This window comes from Limulus polyphemus, unplaced genomic scaffold (genome assembly GCF_000517525.1).
Source record: "Limulus polyphemus unplaced genomic scaffold, Limulus_polyphemus-2.1.2 Scaffold3699, whole genome shotgun sequence".
Classification (NCBI taxonomy): Eukaryota; Metazoa; Arthropoda; class Merostomata; order Xiphosura; family Limulidae; genus Limulus; species Limulus polyphemus.
Genome location: NW_013669309.1, coordinates 73,907 through 91,958, shown reverse-complemented (window position 1 = coordinate 91,958; position 18,052 = coordinate 73,907). Strand labels below are relative to the sequence as shown.

The 18,052-nt window shown below is 32.5% G+C and overlaps 1 protein-coding gene across 2 annotated transcripts in view; it reads left to right on the top strand.

The window, feature by feature from the left end:
- The window catches only part of LOC106469875 (RCC1-like G exchanging factor-like protein), a 51,551-nt gene that overhangs the window by 21,324 nt on the left and 12,175 nt on the right, over positions 1 to 18,052 (top strand). For both annotated transcript variants that reach the window (XM_022398452.1, XM_013930384.2), the window contains exons 2-9: positions 2,918 to 3,506; positions 4,381 to 4,507; positions 6,591 to 6,716; positions 9,300 to 9,418; positions 13,393 to 13,477; positions 15,262 to 15,372; positions 16,781 to 16,851; positions 17,735 to 17,822. In XM_022398452.1, coding sequence (XP_022254160.1) covers positions 3,195 to 3,506; positions 4,381 to 4,507; positions 6,591 to 6,716; positions 9,300 to 9,418; positions 13,393 to 13,477; positions 15,262 to 15,372; positions 16,781 to 16,851; positions 17,735 to 17,822 — 1,039 coding nt within the window. In that variant the 5' untranslated portion in view covers positions 2,918 to 3,194. The remainder of the gene's footprint in view (positions 1 to 2,917; positions 3,507 to 4,380; positions 4,508 to 6,590; positions 6,717 to 9,299; positions 9,419 to 13,392; positions 13,478 to 15,261; positions 15,373 to 16,780; positions 16,852 to 17,734; positions 17,823 to 18,052) is intronic.

The window sequence follows — 18,052 nt, the reverse complement described above, 5'->3', positions numbered from 1 at the left end:
TTTCTTCATTACCCATTCAAGCCGTCTCCAGCGATTATTAGTCTCAAAGTGGGATCCTCGTCATCGAATTTTCTCAACTTTATAATTAAGAGAAGAACTTTTCGTGGAAGAATAAGTCTCATACATGTTACCTTTAAAATGAAGCCTTTCCAGCTTTATAATTTCATGTGTTGGTAATAATAAATAAACTTAGTATTCTGAAAATTGTTTAATTTCAAAGTTTAAGTTCAAGGGAGGTCCAGTTCAATCTACAATCAGATCAGTGTGTGTTATTGAAGTACTGAATAGTGGCCAATGACACTTTTTCTTCACTTATCCAGTTTATACAAAGCACGTTCACACCAACAGTATGTTTTCTGATGTTGGTGTTATAAGTATTCTAATACATCTTACTACTTTTTAAACACCTGAATCAAGTTGTATCTAATTATACTATGCTCCAAAAACAACTCCAAGTTTTAATACTACGCTTTATATTCTCTCTTTTTTTTTAGATATAAAAACGTAATAGGCTGATTACTACACTTTTCCCTAGAAATATTCTTGCTGTGAACTAGAGAAATATATTATACATTAATTAATTATCCTGCAGTCTCACCAGAGTTTTCTTCAACTTAACATTAACCTTGCTACTGTTATGCACACTTTTTAAATAGATCTCAGAACTATATAACTTTTTCTTTTCATTTTCATACCTAAAAATAACTAATATATGTGGGTTATCATAATTTGAATTATAAGTATAATTTGGATGGGCATAACGTTAACAGTGTTAAGTAAGAAAACTATCCTGAGGTAGTGGTTGATCACTTACTCCAAATATAGCTGAACCAGTGGATCATATAATGAAATTATAAACTCTTTATACTTTTTTCAATATTTTTATAGATAAAACCTAAAATCCTAGTTGCCCTACCATTAGCAACAGCTTCGATGACTGAAGAGACTGATCAACCATTACATCAATATCCCTTTCCTTCATAACACTATTAAGGTTATTCCCATCAAAATTATACTTATAATTCAAATTATGATAACCCACATGCATTGTCTTGCATTTATTATAATTAAAACCCATCTGGCATTTTTTTACTCAACTCATGAAATGATCCAAATCCTTTTGTAAAGCAGCAATGTTTTTGTCATGCACAGCAACACCTAAAACCTTAATATTATGAGCACACTTAAGTAATTTGTTGATCATGTGTTTATCTTTATCACTGATTTAAATCAAAAAAGAACAAAGTGACACCATTTGTGTCATCATCAGGTACCTGATAATGACAAAACCTTGTCCATTTGCTGTTATGTTAAACTTATATTAAAGTTTTTCTTCATTACCCATTCCAGCCATTATAACTCTCTGCTTTCTTTCTTCTAGCCACTCTTCTGTCCAATTATCTAACTAATGCCCCATACCAACAGAACATATTTTTAACTAGACTTTTATGTGGCACGAAGGTGCATTCTGAAAATTCAGATACATTACATCCATCCCTGTACCCTCATCTACAGATAAGCAGTAACTTCTTCAAAAAATGTCAAAAGATAAGAAGGCAAAATTTTTCCCGAGTGGAACTGTGTTGACCTTACAACAAAATTTTAACTTTGTTAAATGACTTTGTGAAGTATCTTGCTACCGATGTAAGGCTAATAGGCCTATATTTACGATGATAAATTTTATCACCTCCCTTGAAAAGAGGGGTAATGTTAGCAAACTTCCAGTCTTCTGGCACTCTGGTTAGTGTTTTGAATTATGACTTGCTTGATTAGTGTCATGTATTGTTTCTTTGAGATAAGTGCTATTTAAGTGCTGCACAATTGGAGAATTTAGGAATTGAGAAAATGCTGAACAGTTGTTTTGGTAGTGGAAGGGGTGCTTCAAAATGGTCAATTTTCTCTTTAAAAATATGTGTCTAATAGGAATCACTCGGGAATTTGATTAGCAACCTTTCATAACATATATGATAGGCTTGGCTGATCATATGGACTTGAAAAGTCATATTCTTCAAAATGCTGAAATTACTAAGATAATGGGATAGACTGCTTCTTTGTATGTCATTTCTTTTATTTAGGACTTCATGTGGGTGTTATAAAAATGAAGAAAATATTTGACATTGAGTTGGCTATGGGTGTGTGATTGTTACGTGTATGAAATAGCTTAGGTTGGTATTTCTATCAGAAATAGTTTCTAGAAAGTTTATAGTAAAAATGCTACTTTTGTAACTTTGTTTAAGAATTTAACATTCAGGTTTGGCCCTCTTTTCTAATTGGATAGATATTAAAATACTTGAAAGTTTAAAGATATGGGCTATTGAAATGATGCTTGGTTTATTTACATTATATAAACTGTGAAAAGAGGCTGATAACTTGACCTTATTTTCTGTTAATTAATGAAATATTAGATGTAGTTTAGTATAAGTATTTCATGTATGGGAATAATCTCTCATTTGGGAAGTAGTTGATTGATGGCTTGATGAAGTTGAAAATGACAACTGATGAAATGATGCATTCTAATCAAGTGTGAATGTAAGAATAATATATTTAATTTTATATACTCATTACTGGGTTATTTATATTTTAAACTTCTATCCAAGTACTTAGGTTAATCTTAGCAAAAGTTAATATTGATTACTTATGAAAGGTAAGTAAAACTTTGGAGGTTCAGGTTGTGATTGTTTCATGTAATGAAAGAGATGTGTACTCTAGAAATGTGTATGGAGGTATTTATTTCTAAGAATCACAAAAATAAGATTTCCAGTGCTAATCCCCCATACGTTTTGACATTAAATGACCTTCTGTCAAAAGACTTAAAAATTACATGGGCAACACTTTGATATTGCTTGAAAAATTATGTAAACTTTCATTATATGTATATACATCCATTTATACTGTATCTTTATTTTTATAATTTCAGAAGCCCGTTTATCATCAAAGAGGTCGTTACCACCAACTTGTTCTCCGAGTGTTTGATAATTACAGATTGACAATGATTGTTGTGATTTGGCGGCATTTCTAGAAGACAGAAAGTAGTAAAAAAGTCATTGACAGATATTATAAAAACAAGCTGCATTGGAATTTTCTTTGGAGATAGTACTTGAGATTTATTATTATTCTAATTATTGGTAAATGGTTTATGGCTGATAATTTTTTTTGTATTGTGAACCTGATCATTTCTAGATGTGAGTGATGCAATGCATGGATTAAACCTTTGTGGAAAGATGGTTTTATTTAAACCTTCTGCATCTATACAAAATAAAACATTTTCTTTTATGTGGCGGACTCTAGCGAGTTTTATGACAACTCGAGCAGCTGATGCCTCAAGTGAACTCCCTGTGTTTCAGTATGCAACAGAAAAAACAAGTAAGACAACACGTGTGTACACTTGGGGACATGCTTCATATGGAGCATTAGGAAATGCAAATTTTATCAAACCAAAAGATGGAAAAAAAGTATTAAAAAACCTTTACAGGCCATATCGATTAGAATTTGCAGAGACACACAAGGTAAATTTGATATTAAGATAACTTATCAAATATTATTATATGAACATCTTCCCAGAAATGTTCTAAATAGTCAAGGTTTTGCATATTATATTTTTTGAGCTTGTTTCTTTATGAAACAAGAAAAAGGAACTTTTAAAAACAACTTTAATAATTAACAAAATAGATAGACTCATTTCTTATTTGATTAGTTCATGTGTTTAAAAAAAAAAAACAGAAAAAGAGAGAACAGTTTGGTATTAAATAATTTTTGAGCAACTGAGGATTATGATGAAGTATATCTCTTGTGTGGTTGGTTTATATTCTCTCTGGAAATAAGGAGTTCTTGCTGATGATGTATATAAGCATAACTCAAGGTCAGGGTGGTTTGTTTAAGTAGAAGTATCTGAGATTTTGAGCTCTTTTATTTTTTTGTTACTTATGAAAATGAATTATTGATTCATAATGAAATTGCAGCTACAGTGTAGTTAGGTATTGTTAGAATAAGAAGCAGTAGCAGTGGTGTAGGAAGTGTGTGTGTGTGGTGGGCTACCTCCCCTACTTTTCAATCTGTAAAAAGCAGGATGAGTATAAAATGTATTCGAGAATCTAAGAATTCCCAGGGCCCTAAGGCAAACTCTGAACTTTGGTCATAGTGGATGCTCCTGTAGTGCACATTCCCTCGTTTTGCCTGGTCAAATAATCCCCCCCTACATCTCTGAGTAGTAAAAGTTATTTCAAAGTTTGAAGTAAAAGAAGTATCTAAACAAATGTGTAACTAAGTTTATGATAATGTCTTGTTTTAATCAAATATAATCATCTGTTAGTTTACTTTTAGTTACAGTTAACTAAATTAAAGATAAATACTCTGGAATGTTTTGTGGTTGATTGTTTGCAGGTGTTTGATGTGGCATGTGGATATGGCTTCACTGTTTTTGCAGCATTTAGCAGTAACTCAAATCATCGGGCATTTGGAACTGGTTTGAATACAGACTCGCAAATTGGTTTCCACATGGTGAGGAAAGGTGAGTTTTCTTGGTGAAATACAATAGGGATTGTTTGGTATGAAAATGTTGTATTAATGATTTCCATGGAGTGTTTTAAAGCTTCTAGAAATTTCTCATTTTTAACTGAAGTTTTTGAAGCTGGACAACAATCCAGATACATACAGCAGTATCGTTTTATTCTGTGATACTTGTTTAACTATTGCCAAAAATAATGTTTGTTCTCAGCAGTTTAGTGTCTTGGTTTAACATTTTGTCATTGTTTTTCGTTGACTGCGTGGTTTTCACAATAGGGTTCAGTACTGATGCTATAGTAGATAACATTTTGTCTTTTAACAAACAGGGAAATGCATTTCTCATCTAATTATGCAGTAGGTGTATATATTTGTTGTGGGTGTTTGTAGTATTATCGGGAGCTATCTCTAATATTTTTTCTTTTGGAAATTGTATTGTGAGGGCATATAATCACATTCCTACAATATAATATGGATATCATTATAATCATGTTATATTTTTGAATAATCAATATTTCACTTGTCCTAAAAGGCAAAGTCCTAATGCTACTTTATGTAACGTTGAGAGTTACATTCTAACTCTTACAATTAATAAAGATATAACCAATATAACATTAGTATTATGGTTGGTTGTGTATGGATGTTTCATGTAGCATCTGGAAACAGCTTACAGTTCCTGTAGCATGTAACTAACTAATGTAATTTTATCTTGGAAATAAACATGTAAACATCACTTTTCAAGAATTTTCCTGGACTTGGCCTGTGCTTAACGTAGGATATCATGAAATGGTTAATCACTGTAACTACTCTCATCACCCTAATAAGAAAATAGATCAGTAATAGCAGATAAAATAAGCATCACTTCCTAACTCAAACTAGACCTGTAAACTTTGGATTAATTTGTAACTTTTTATTTGAAGTGATGCATGATGATTTACATGAGAGATATGTTGGAATAATTCAGTTCCAATAGGGAGGGAGCAGAAGGCTTGTTGTATGCATAAAGAAAAGATTTGCATATAGAGGGCAGCACTATAAGAGAGTAGCTAATCTTGTGAGTGGAGGGAAGTACCTCTTGGAAAGACATTTTCAGTATAGGAAAATTTTAACTTCAACAGTTAACATTGTTTTTTCTTATCAACTTTTATAAGATGAAAACAGATATGAACGTTCCTTTAACATTTTTTCTTCATTACTTTATCATTATTTCTTAGAAAACAAAAAACTATCAAATTCCCTTCAGTGGCTCAGCAGGTCTGCAGTGCTAAAATTTGGGTTTTGATGCCTATGATGGGCACAGCACAGATAGTCCATTGTATAGCTTTGCACTTAACAACAAAACAAAACCTATTGGTTAGAAAGCCTAGAATGTCTGATGTTATTCCTTTTATATTATAGCACCTGACAGCAAAAATGTTTGGAATATTAATGCATCTTTAAATTTTTTAAGGCATTCATTTATTCTGGGCAAACAGATGGTTCAAGAAAAATGTAATGTCTGTTTGATAGAGATCAAAAAGTGGATGCAGACAGAGGCCCCCTGGGGAGTCCTGTGGGGTGGGCAGTGGGATTAGATCTGAACCCCATTTATGTCACTCCCTGGAGTATTCTAAGAGTGCCTTCAAGGTTTGGTAAAGATGAGTAGCATGAGGAATGCATAGGGGTTCCCAAGAGGGATGACCTGAGGAGTTCAGATTTAAATGCTTGTCCCACTTTATATCCTTGTGAGGCCCTAAGGGTACATGCCAAGTTTGGTGAAATAAGTCAAACATTGTAGGTGTGAAAAGCAGACACACAGATGCTGCTGCTGCTTTACATAAAAACTTCATCGACAAGAAACCTGTTGGTGCATCTAGGCCATCTCATCCACAAACTTTAAAATAAAACATTCAAAGCCAGTTCTTATTCAAATATTTATCAAGCCTTAAACTTACTGCATCCACCACATCTGAAGGCAACCCATTCCAATGGCCAACCACCCTGTTGGAAAAATAAAACTCTTAGCTGAAGATGATTCCTATCTGCCACATTTTATATTTGTGTCCCCTATTCCTTCTATTATTATGTTATGTGACTTATCGATCTTACAGACCATCCCCTACAGCAACTAGCTCAACCAGTGCCGATACATCTACCTCTGGAGTCATCTTCAACAAAAGCTGTCAAAGTGGCCTGCGGTCGTGCTCATAGTGTAATCCTGACTGATAAGGAAGGGAGTAAGTAATTGTCAGTGGTTTGGATTGAAATTAAAGTTAATTTTGTTGGTTTTTTGTTTTGAGAAATTTGGTTGTTTATTTTGGTACAAACTGGGGTTTGCTCCTCATAATTAACCATGTTTTTGTACCTTTTTTTTAAAAAGTAAATTTAATTTAAATTTCTTCCTGGTCTGTTTAGTATTATTGAAGCAATATTTGTTAAGTTACTATTTTAACACCTTAGTTTTGTATAACATGTACATTTATCTTAGTTTATAGTTTCTGGCTTGCAACATAGATAACAAACAAATGCAGCCACAGCATGATAGTCTGAAAATGTTAAAAAATGGTTAAAAATTTCAATAAGGGAAAAAATAATTAAGTGCTCAATTTTATGACCAAATGACAGACTCCCATTGACATTGTACAAACTTCTAACTTGCCTTTTATTTTAGTACAAAAAATGTTTATATGTTATTGAAAAGTATTTATTCTTGTAATGTGTTTTTTCAGTAAAATTAATGTTTAGTCATTTTTAATGAAGTGCAATAATTTGCTATTTATCTGTTGTTTAACTATAACCACTAGTTTTTGTTTCTAGTTTTTATGTATTTTAGTTTACCTTTTGAAATTTTTCACTTTATCATGGTCTTTTGTTGGAGAGTGTAAGATACATGTAATGAATTGATTATTTTTTAAAATTGACTGTCTGATACAACATTAAATAATATGTGAAAAGACCTAAACACTCAGTCTTGTCAGATTTTTCTATAATAAAACCACATTTGGTCAGATCAGGCTGACTACTTGATAAAGTGGTTCATAAATCTTTGGATTGATAGATTAACAGCCTGAATGATAGATTAACAGTCTGAATGGTAGATTAATAGAAGATTGATAGATTAACAGCCTGAATGATAGATTAATAGAAGATTGATAGATTAACAGACTGAATGATAGATTAACAGTCTGAATGATAGATTAATAGAAGATTGATAGATTAATAGAAGATTGATAGATTAACAGACTGAATGATAGATTAACAGCCTGAATGGTAGATTAATAGAAGATTGATAGATTAACAGCCTGAATGATAGATTAATAGAAGATTGATAGATTAACAGACTCTATCAATCTTCTATTAATCTATCATTCAGGCTGTTAATCTATCAATCTTCTATTACTCTATCATTCAGGCTGTTAATCTATCAATCTTCTATTAATCTATCATTCAGGCTGTTAATCTATCAATCTTCTATTAATCTATCATTCATTAACAGCCTGAATGATAGATTAATAGAAGATTGAAAGATTAACTGCCTGAATGATAGATTAATAGAAGATAGATAGATTAACAGCCTGAATGATAGATTATTTGAGTTTTGTTACCTGATTTATGAGGTTTCTAATTTTTACATTTTAGTTACTTTTATTTAAAAAAATGTCTTATGATAAATAAAACATGTACATATAAACAAAAATAAACTTAGCACTTTGGCATTGAGGCCGTTTATACTTGGAAGCAGAGCTTCAGTAACCCTGCTTTTTTTCTCACTATGTTGGTTGTACAATAATTCATGTAGTTTTAAAGTATGTAGCTCAGAACACTAAAAGCATATCAGGCACTAAAATAGAATGTTCTAGAATTAATGTAAGTTATCTGACTTGCTAAGTAAGTTATAAATATGTTAAAAGATTTCTATTACCGCTAGGAACAGTGACTGCTCAACACAATAAAAACTTTTATTGTGAACTACCGATTATAACCACCTAATAAAAATAAACAAACTTGAGATTTTTGTACATTACAAATTCCTTTTTCTATTTGTTATAAACGTGTCCACCAGACGAGTAGATATGATGTAGATAATGCTTTGAAATGCATGGAAAGCTGGGGGTTTCTCTATTGGCTTGACAACTTTATTGATGTCTCAGCATATCAAGAATGTTAGAGTTTCATTATGTGTAGTTTGTGTTTTTAATTGGTTGTAAGTCTCCACAATTTTTGATGCTAGAAAATTCTGAAAGGGGAAAATTGAAGTGTGGACACGTCACAGGACAAAGAGTGAAGAATGATAATCTTTTTAATATTCTCTTTTGAAATTAAGAAATTAAAACTTAGATAATATTAAAATTTTAACTACAAACTATGTTTTGATGGTGAGTTTATTGTTGATAGTAAAATTGTTTAATGTTCAATGTAAATCTTTTAAAGGTTGTGACATGTTCACTTTGACCTTGTACAAATAGGGTGAAAGTTATTTTGTGAATTAATTCTCGCATGGATTGGAAATTAATATTAATTGTCCAGTTTTGTTGCAAATATAATACACACTACTGACATGTCACAGGTTAAAGGTCAGTGAATGCATGATAAAAAACATAATGAAGAACAAGTGAATGACTTATAAATGGAAGGTTAAAAAAGTTCAAAAGATACTTGATCTGTAAAAAGAGTAATCTAATGTAATCAACAGTGTACATTTGTGATTTAGGGAAACTATAAAAAGTAAGTAATTATTTTCTAAAAATTAAATTGTTCTTAAGATCTACCTTGATTATGAAGAACATTGTAATTGTAATGGAATATTCTTTTTTTTTTAGTATTTACATTGGGAAATAATGCTTTTGGACAGTGTGGAAGAGTAATAGTCGAGAACGAAGTCTACGAAGGTAGCACAAGAGTAAATAAAGTCAGTGGAATTGATGGGGAAGTGATTGATGTAAGCCTAAACTATGTTGTGAATAAATATATTTTCAGATACCAAAATTGAATTTAGGAAGATTTGATGTATGTTTGATTTCTGCCAGTTTTACTTGTATTACTGTGTTTACCTTTACTTATAAAATGTTATGTTTATTTATATCCTTAAAACATTTAATACCAGTTTATGTTATCTGAAATCCACACCATAACAGTTGTACATCTGTACATCAATTTTGTGGGCTGAGTAAAAGATAGTAAGTTTGTTCTTCTCTTGGATATCATGATACATCATCAAAACTATAACTGCAAAACCAGCATCTGCAGAAAGCTGAAAATTATAAACTAAAACATTAATTTCAATTCTGATTATTGTAAAAAATAAGAACTAACATAATTTTTTATTATCTAGGATACAAAGCAGCTTTATTAACAATGTCTTACTTCTTGAGTTACAGCACAATAAAACTATCATCGGAACTAATGAATTTAATAAACGAGTACAGTCTTGAGAACCACCGAAAGTAAATATGTCTAACTGTGATAATCAGAAGTTGCTGTAAACCTGGAAAGCCTTTTTTAGAATCTGAGTAGAGACATCTGATTGGAATTCAAGTGATTTGTCAGTCATAATTGTCTTAAGTTTTATGGCCAATAATTGTTAATTTTTTCCAGCAGTACAACTGTTGGGCTTTCACTAACTTAGTCTTGCTGTGTCCACTCAGTAGTAGGTAGCAGACCAATTATCTGTACAAAATGGACCACTAGGATTGTACAGGACTGACTGGAGTGATTATTTTGTTTAGCACATGCATTTTTCAGTTTAGGTTGTGAGTGACTTAACTATGGGGAATAAACTTTTCTACTGATGTACCAAAAAATAAAAGCAATGAGACACTTAAACATATATTGCCAAAACTAACATCGCTGTTTAGGGCTGTTCCAAGTGATCCTGAATTGCCATTGTCATCATCACAGTAATGGGTACATCTACCAATGGTATTCTACTCCATTGAAAACTCCAGTGCACCCTTTGACTGTTACATTATCAACAACTCCAGTGCGCCTTCAGATAATACTGTTACATTGTCAGCAACTCCAGTGCACCCTTTGACAACACTGTTACATCATCAGCAACTCCAGTGAACCCTTTGATAGCACTGTTACATTGTCAGCAATTCTAGTGCACCCTTTGATAACACTGTTACATCATCAACAACTCCAGTGCACCCTTTGATAATACTGTTACATAGTCAACAACTCCAGTGCACCATTTGATAACACTGTTACATCATCAGCAACTCCAGTGAACCCTTTGATAGCACTGTTACATTGTCAGCAACTCCAGTGAACCCTTTGATAGCACTGTTACATCGTCAGCAACTCCAGTGCACCCTCTGATAATACTGTTACATAATCAGCAATTCCAGTGCACCATTTGATAACACTGTTACAGCATCAGCAATTCCAGTGCACCCTTTGATAACACTGTTACATCGTCAACAACTCCAGTGCACCCTTTGATAACACTGTTACATTGTCAGCAACTCCAGTGCACCCTTTGATAACACTGTTACATCGTCAACAACTCCAGTGAACTCTTTGATAACACTGTTACATCATCAGCAACTCCAGTGAACTCTTTGATAGCACTGTTACATCGTCAGCAATTCCAGTGCACCCTTTGATAACACTGTTACATCGTCAACAACTCCAGTGCACCCTTTGATAACACTGTTACATTGTCAGCAACTCTAGTGCTACATTTTATAATAGTTAGATCGTCATCAACTCCAGTGCACCCTTTGATAATACTGTTACATAATCAGCAACTCCAGTGCACCATTTGATAACACTGTTACATCATCAGCAACTCCAGTGAACCCTTTGATAGCACTGTTACATCGTTGTCAGCATTAGAGACTAATGATTAGAGAAGTACAGCAAATAATGAAACCTTTATTGAAAATGAACGAGATAATCCTAAAACTGAAGCTAGTAATAGTCATCCACATGGCCCATTCCCAACTGGTAGAGCAAACTTTCCAGTAGACATGGACCATGATACTAATGTAAAAACATTCATTATCAAGAAAAATAGTTCTTGCAAGCCTACAGGACCTTTCTCCTGAGTTGGAAAAAAAGATGATGGTTTTTGAGTGAATACTGATACAACCAAACTAAAAGTGAAGATGAGGAATAAATATTATTACAAACAAACTAAAAGTGAAGATAAGGAGTGAATATTATTACAAACAAACTAAAGTGAAGATAAGGAGTGAATATTATTACAACCAAACTAAAAGTGAAGATGAGAAGTGAATATTGTTACAAACAAACTAAAAGTGAAGATAAGGAGTGAATATTATTACAATCAAACTAAAAGTGAAGATGTGGAGCGAATATTATTACAACCAAACTAAAAGTGAAGATGAGAAGTGAATATTATTACAATCAAACTAAAAGTGAAGATGAGGAGTGAATATTGTTACAAACAAACTAAAAGGGAAGATAAGAAGTGAATATTATTACAACCAAACTAAAAGTGAAGATGAGGAGTGAATATTATTACAACCAAACTAAAAGTGAAGATGAGAAGTGAATATTATTACAATCAAACTAAAAGTGAAGATGAGAAGTGAATATTATTACAATCAAACTAAAAGTGAAGATAAGGTTCCCAGGAAATGGTTGTGTTGTTTTCTAAAACTGGATAGTGCATTTTGTGAACCATGTTGGCTGTTTGGAGATCGAAGAGATGCCTCTCATCAAGGTATTTGCAGTTAGAATAACAGACTTACAAGACATTTCACGAAGAGTTAAATAACATGAAATGGTGCAATCACATTTAGCAGTTTGTGTTATTTATGACACATGGAGGAATGACGAAACTTGACCTAAAATTAAATGCAGAATACAGAGAGCTGGTGAGCTGTTGGACACAAATTTTAATGAGAAAAATTGATGTTTCTCTTATTTTGGCTACTTGCCATCTGAGAAAAAAAATAGGAGAGAAAAATAATGGAAAATTTCTGTCAGTCATAGGACTCTTTAAGTAAATATGTTCCACTATAAAACAATAAATTTATAAGGACAACAACGTAAAGGATTTTAATCCACAAATACAAAATGAGCTGAGTGAATTGCTATAAAAAAAGAAATACAAACAAAGTTACAGAAATTGAAGGAGGTCAGTTTTATTTTTATTAATATACACAATGCAAGATATAGAAAAGGAAGACCAACTTAACCAAGTTTTCTGATATATAAAACATTAATGGAATTACAATAAAATTGGAGAAATGAGGGCTTTTTGGTTTTGTGGGTTTCTGTAACATCTTAACATTGATTTTAGTATAGAATTAGACTGTTTGTGTATTTAGCTGATCAAGGACCAGCCAGTAACACATCTTAGCACAGACTTCAGTGGAGAATTAGGAGTTTGTGTATTCAGCTGATCAAAACTAATACAGTAGCAATAACACATGTTAACAGAAACTTTCTTACACTTGTCAGAAGCTCAAGTGATCAATAACAAATCAGTTATTTATTTCAAAAAACCTTTGGGTCAGAAATCTGAAGCTAATAGATTCTACTGACATAAAAAAAACCAATAACCATTTAACTATAAACTACTCAACAAAACACAGGATTCTTTGTGTAAGATTCAAGGTAGTCAGTGGAAAGGTTGTTCTTTCACCAGCAGGCTGTTCTTAGTTAGTAGCCGATATCACTCTCAAACAGTGTCATCGATATGTCTCTCAAATGGTGTTGTGTTACTGTTTAGAATTAGAAATCTTAATGTTTTAGTACACTTTGAAAAGCAGACTTTAGAGAAGAGTATACTGTGTGATGGAATTTTATGTTCACCTTTCTACTGTTGTCTTTTCTCTTGTATATCTGAATTTTTTTTCTTGTTCTGAACAATCTGAGATTAAAACTTAGTAGTGAGCAGAAGTTAATCTGTAATTTCTCTCTGTCTTATACTTATAGGTTGTATGTGGTCAAGATCATACACTGTTCTTAACAAAAGAAGGCAGAGTATACAGTTGTGGATGGGGAGCAGATGGTCAAACAGGTATGTGCACATTTGGATACTGTAAGTTTTTAAATAGGGATGTAACGTTACTGTTCTGTACTAGGTTCAAAGCATATGGTCAGAAACTATTGTTCAGATCTCTAGAAATTAGTTCACTCTCCCTGAATAACTGAGTGTGTTTTTATTACACTCCAGATATCTAGAAATTGATTTCACTCTCCCTGAGTAAGTCTTCATAACACTTCAGATCTCTAGAGATTGGTTTCATACTCCCTGAGTAACTGAGTGTGTTTTTATTACACTCCAGATATCTAGAAATTGATTTCACTCTCCCTGAGTAACTGAGTGTGTCTTCATTACACTCCAGATATCTAGAAATTGATTTCACTCTCCCTGAGTAAGTCTTCATAACACTCCAGATCTCTAGAAATTGGTTTTATACTCCCTGAGTAACTGAGTGTGTCTTCATTACACTCCAGATATCTAGAAATTGGTTTCATACTCCCTGAGTAATTGAGTGTCTTCATTTCACTCTAGATTTCTAGAAATAAATTCACTCTCTCTGAGTAATTGACTGTGTCTTCATTATAATCGAGATATCTAAAAATAGTGATCAGAATTTATGAGCCAGTCTACTATTTGTTGAGGTTGTATGCCACATTAAGTATTGCCTCAAATCCTCCAAATCATCTACTTTGGGATAAGGACACTGTTGTGAACGCTTCTTATTTTCATGTTTAATGGTGAATCTCTGAAGGTCCTTTATACTTCATTCAAACTGTGTTGTTGTGGGCTTGCAGCATGTCATTTTGAGAATTACTTCATTCAGACTGTGTTGTTGTGGGCTTGCAGCGTGTCATTTTGAGAATTACTTCATTCAGACTGTGTTGTTGTGGGCTTGCAGTGTGTACTTTTGAGAATTATTGGTCTAACAGCATGTCTCATATCACCCTCTCATAGGAAAGATCTCTTCCATTTCCTCTTCCACTGGAGTGGTAAATACCTTTCTGCTTCTTCCATATAAATCTTCATATTCATTTCAGGCATTATAGAGGTGAAGTCTCATAGGTAAAATTAAAAATTTTAAATCAAAGAGACATTAACCTTTACATTTTCATTCCTTTTATTATGCCACTCCATTGGATTGTAGGAGAAAACAGGATTATATCATTTTGTGTAGGTACAGTGTAGAAGTACAGGTAATACAACATACTATGTTACTGGCCTAGTGTAAAACTTCCCAGGAGTGCCAAGTGAAGCTGGCATGCAGTAGTGTCGGGTCTGTTTAAAAAAACATACAATTGACTCATAAAAAGACCAAAATATTCCACTGTCCAAATACTTGGATTAGGTGGCACGTGTTACTAAATATGCAGTATATCGTACATAAAGAAGTCACACCAAGAGTTCCGGTGAGAGCTGCCGTTCGAAACACCACAAAACTCCTGTTAAGTACAATTGTGACACTTAATGGTAAAAAGGTTTGCATCCACTGGTTTACTGATGGAACGTGTATCATGTGATACATTATCTAAGTGGTTCTGAGAAGAAGAATATAGAACTGAAAAAGTTACTCAAGTATGCAAATATATTACAGAGACCCCAAAAAATGTTAACTTCTAAAGAGTATTAAGTTTTTCTGAATGTAGCATAAAGAAAAAATTGTATTTTGCAATTATTAACTAATTTTTACACCAGAAAGTGCATTTTTTATTAGCCTTATTTAATATTTATTGCTCATTGTAATATCATTTACTATCAAGCACCCAGATGTACAAAAGAAGACCAAACTTGGATTAAACTGTGTTTTTATATTTTTTCAGGTCTAGGCCACTACAATAGTCAAGGAAAACCAGGTGTGGTGAAAGGAGATATTGAGAAGGAGAGAATTATAAAATTATGTACTGCTGTTGATTGTGTATTAGCTGTGTCAGGTAGGCAATAAAATTCAAAATGTAAACTCTGTTCAGTCAGTTTGAATTTTCAACACTACTGATGTGATTGATGTGTTTTACATAAATACAAAATTTAAAAAAAAACTTCCTTTCAATTTTTGGAATGATAATGAGTTTATGACTATTTATAAATTCGTTAAAATCTTATGAAGTCACCTATAAAAAAAAACCTTTTTCGTTTGACTTTCTTGGACTGAATGTAATAACATTTTTATTTTATTACAGAGTTAAATCATATTTTTAGGGTTGAATCATTATCAAACTAAGCCAGTGTCATTGTATGTTACATATAAACGTAGAATGCTGTGCTTGTAGTGTATGTTTGATGCAGTTCTTAGGTTTCCACAGTCTCCGAGTCACAGTTCTGTTTTTTCCAAAATCACATGTAGTTGATGTGGCTGATTAATACTGATACTATGTCTGCCCATTCTGTCATACAAACTGCCATAATGTTTTTTAAAGAGTCTAGTTTCATTTGCTTGAGCTAGGCTGGTGTTTCTCTTCACTGGCTAAGTTGTTTCAGCTAGTTTCATTGAAACTTACGTTATTGTTATGGTGTAAAACACCTATTAAGCTGGCAGAGAAAGTTTGATAGACAGACTAAATGGAATAAAACATCACACCTGCAGTTGAGGTTATAAACTAAAAAAAGATAAAGCTACTCGTAGGATGTCCAATAAAACAAAAAACGTATGTTCACTCTTTTGTGGACCACTGTTTGTCGGTGAATAGAAAATGCATGCAAGCTGTATATATTTTTTTTCAGTAAAGTATAATACTTTTCAATTAAATTTAATCATTTCAAAGTCATTAATATTTTACGACGGAAACCAAATGATTTATGTTTAAAAAGCATTAATAAAGACATTATATGCTTAACACATATGTACCCAGGGCTCTAACTTTTGGTTTCACTGATAATTTCCTTGGGCACAGCTATTAATTTTTTTAACATTCCTGTACAGTTTGCCCAAAAAGTATTTCTCTCTCTCTTAGAGAATCATTCTACTGATTTCTCTAATATAAGGAACTTTCTGACTTCTAATTTTTACTAGTATAGCCCAAGTGTATTCTCAGCACACATCCATTTTTTGTGATGGAGATGAAAGATGGAGATTATCTGAGAATCATCTTATAATACTTTTATATTGAACTAGTTTTTGTATATGCTGCACAGTAAATATGAAATGGTCTTGGGAGTAAAAATAATGATTTTTACTTTGGTACAGGACAATCTTTGACTAGATCATTAGAACTTATATTTCCCATGAAATTTTTAATTTATCTAGTTCAAGCCCTGTATTTAGATGAAAAATATTTAACAAATACTTTCAGGTGGTTCATTTATTACATAAACATGTGTATTAAAACTTTTTGTTTTCAATAGATAATGGCGACTTGTTTGGATGGGGGAATTCTGAATATGGTCAGTTTAGTAATGTTACAGATGCCTTACAGGTGAGTTAATATTAATTTGGTGGAATGAAATAAACCATACATCTTATGGAATATAGTTTTTAATTTTAATACCTGAATTTATAAATATATATATATATATATATATATTTAGATATATGCATATTTTTAGAAATTTCTAACTTGTTTATCTAAGCACAATATTTCTCCATTTGACTATCTTCCTATGGCCAGGTATGGTCTAGTGGTTAGCCTATGAATCTAAGGATTCATGGTTCAAGGCTCAGAGCCACGCTTGAGGCCATGAGTGCATTTTAAGAGTGATGATCAAATCCCACTAATTGATTAAAGAAGAGTAGCCCAATAATTGGTAGTGGGTGCTTTTGACTGAGTGCCTTTTCCTCTGGTTCAGCATTTCTCAACCTTTTCAATATCAGAGACCAGTTTGCTGCCTCCTTACGGTGTTGACCACTGAATTACAATTGTGATTTATATATTCTGTCAGTTTTTGTTTGTTTTCATGAAGTCTTATGGACCGGGAAGGTGGCTGTGACAGAATGGTGCCAGTCTGCAGATTGGTGGTTGAAAAACACTTCTCTAGCTTATCAGTTCAAAATTAGCTATGTGAAGATAGCCCCTATGGTGTAGCTTTGCTGACAACTCTGTAATGGATAGAATGTTCTACCCTGAAGATCAGTGTAGCAAGTTTTTGTGGTTGATTATTTGAAGTATTGGTTGTCTTGACCAGACTTAGTAATGTGTAAATAGTGCATGTGAAAACATGTTTCATCATTGAAAATGTCTTGAGTTGCAGTTTAAAATAACCGTATTTGAGAAATTAATTGATATAATGAAACAGAAAATGAATGTTTAGAAATTACAACTACTTGTAATTGACAGTAATTTTGTTTTCACATTTGTGTAGGTTAATGTGCCAAGACATGTGCCGTTAAGTAATATAGGAAAGATATTGGATGCTGCTGTAGGTGGAACTATTTGTGCTGTGTTAAATGGTAATTACATGTTCTCTGGATATTTTGTTACACATGTTCTCTGGATAGTTTACTTTTACATGTTCTATAGATAGCTTACTTTTACATGTTCTATAGATAGTTTACTTTTACATTTTCTATGGATAGTTTACTTTTACATGTTCTCTAGATAGTTTACTTTTACATGTTCTCTAGATAGTTTACTTTTACATGTTCTCTAGATAGTTTACTTTTACATGTTCTCTAGATAG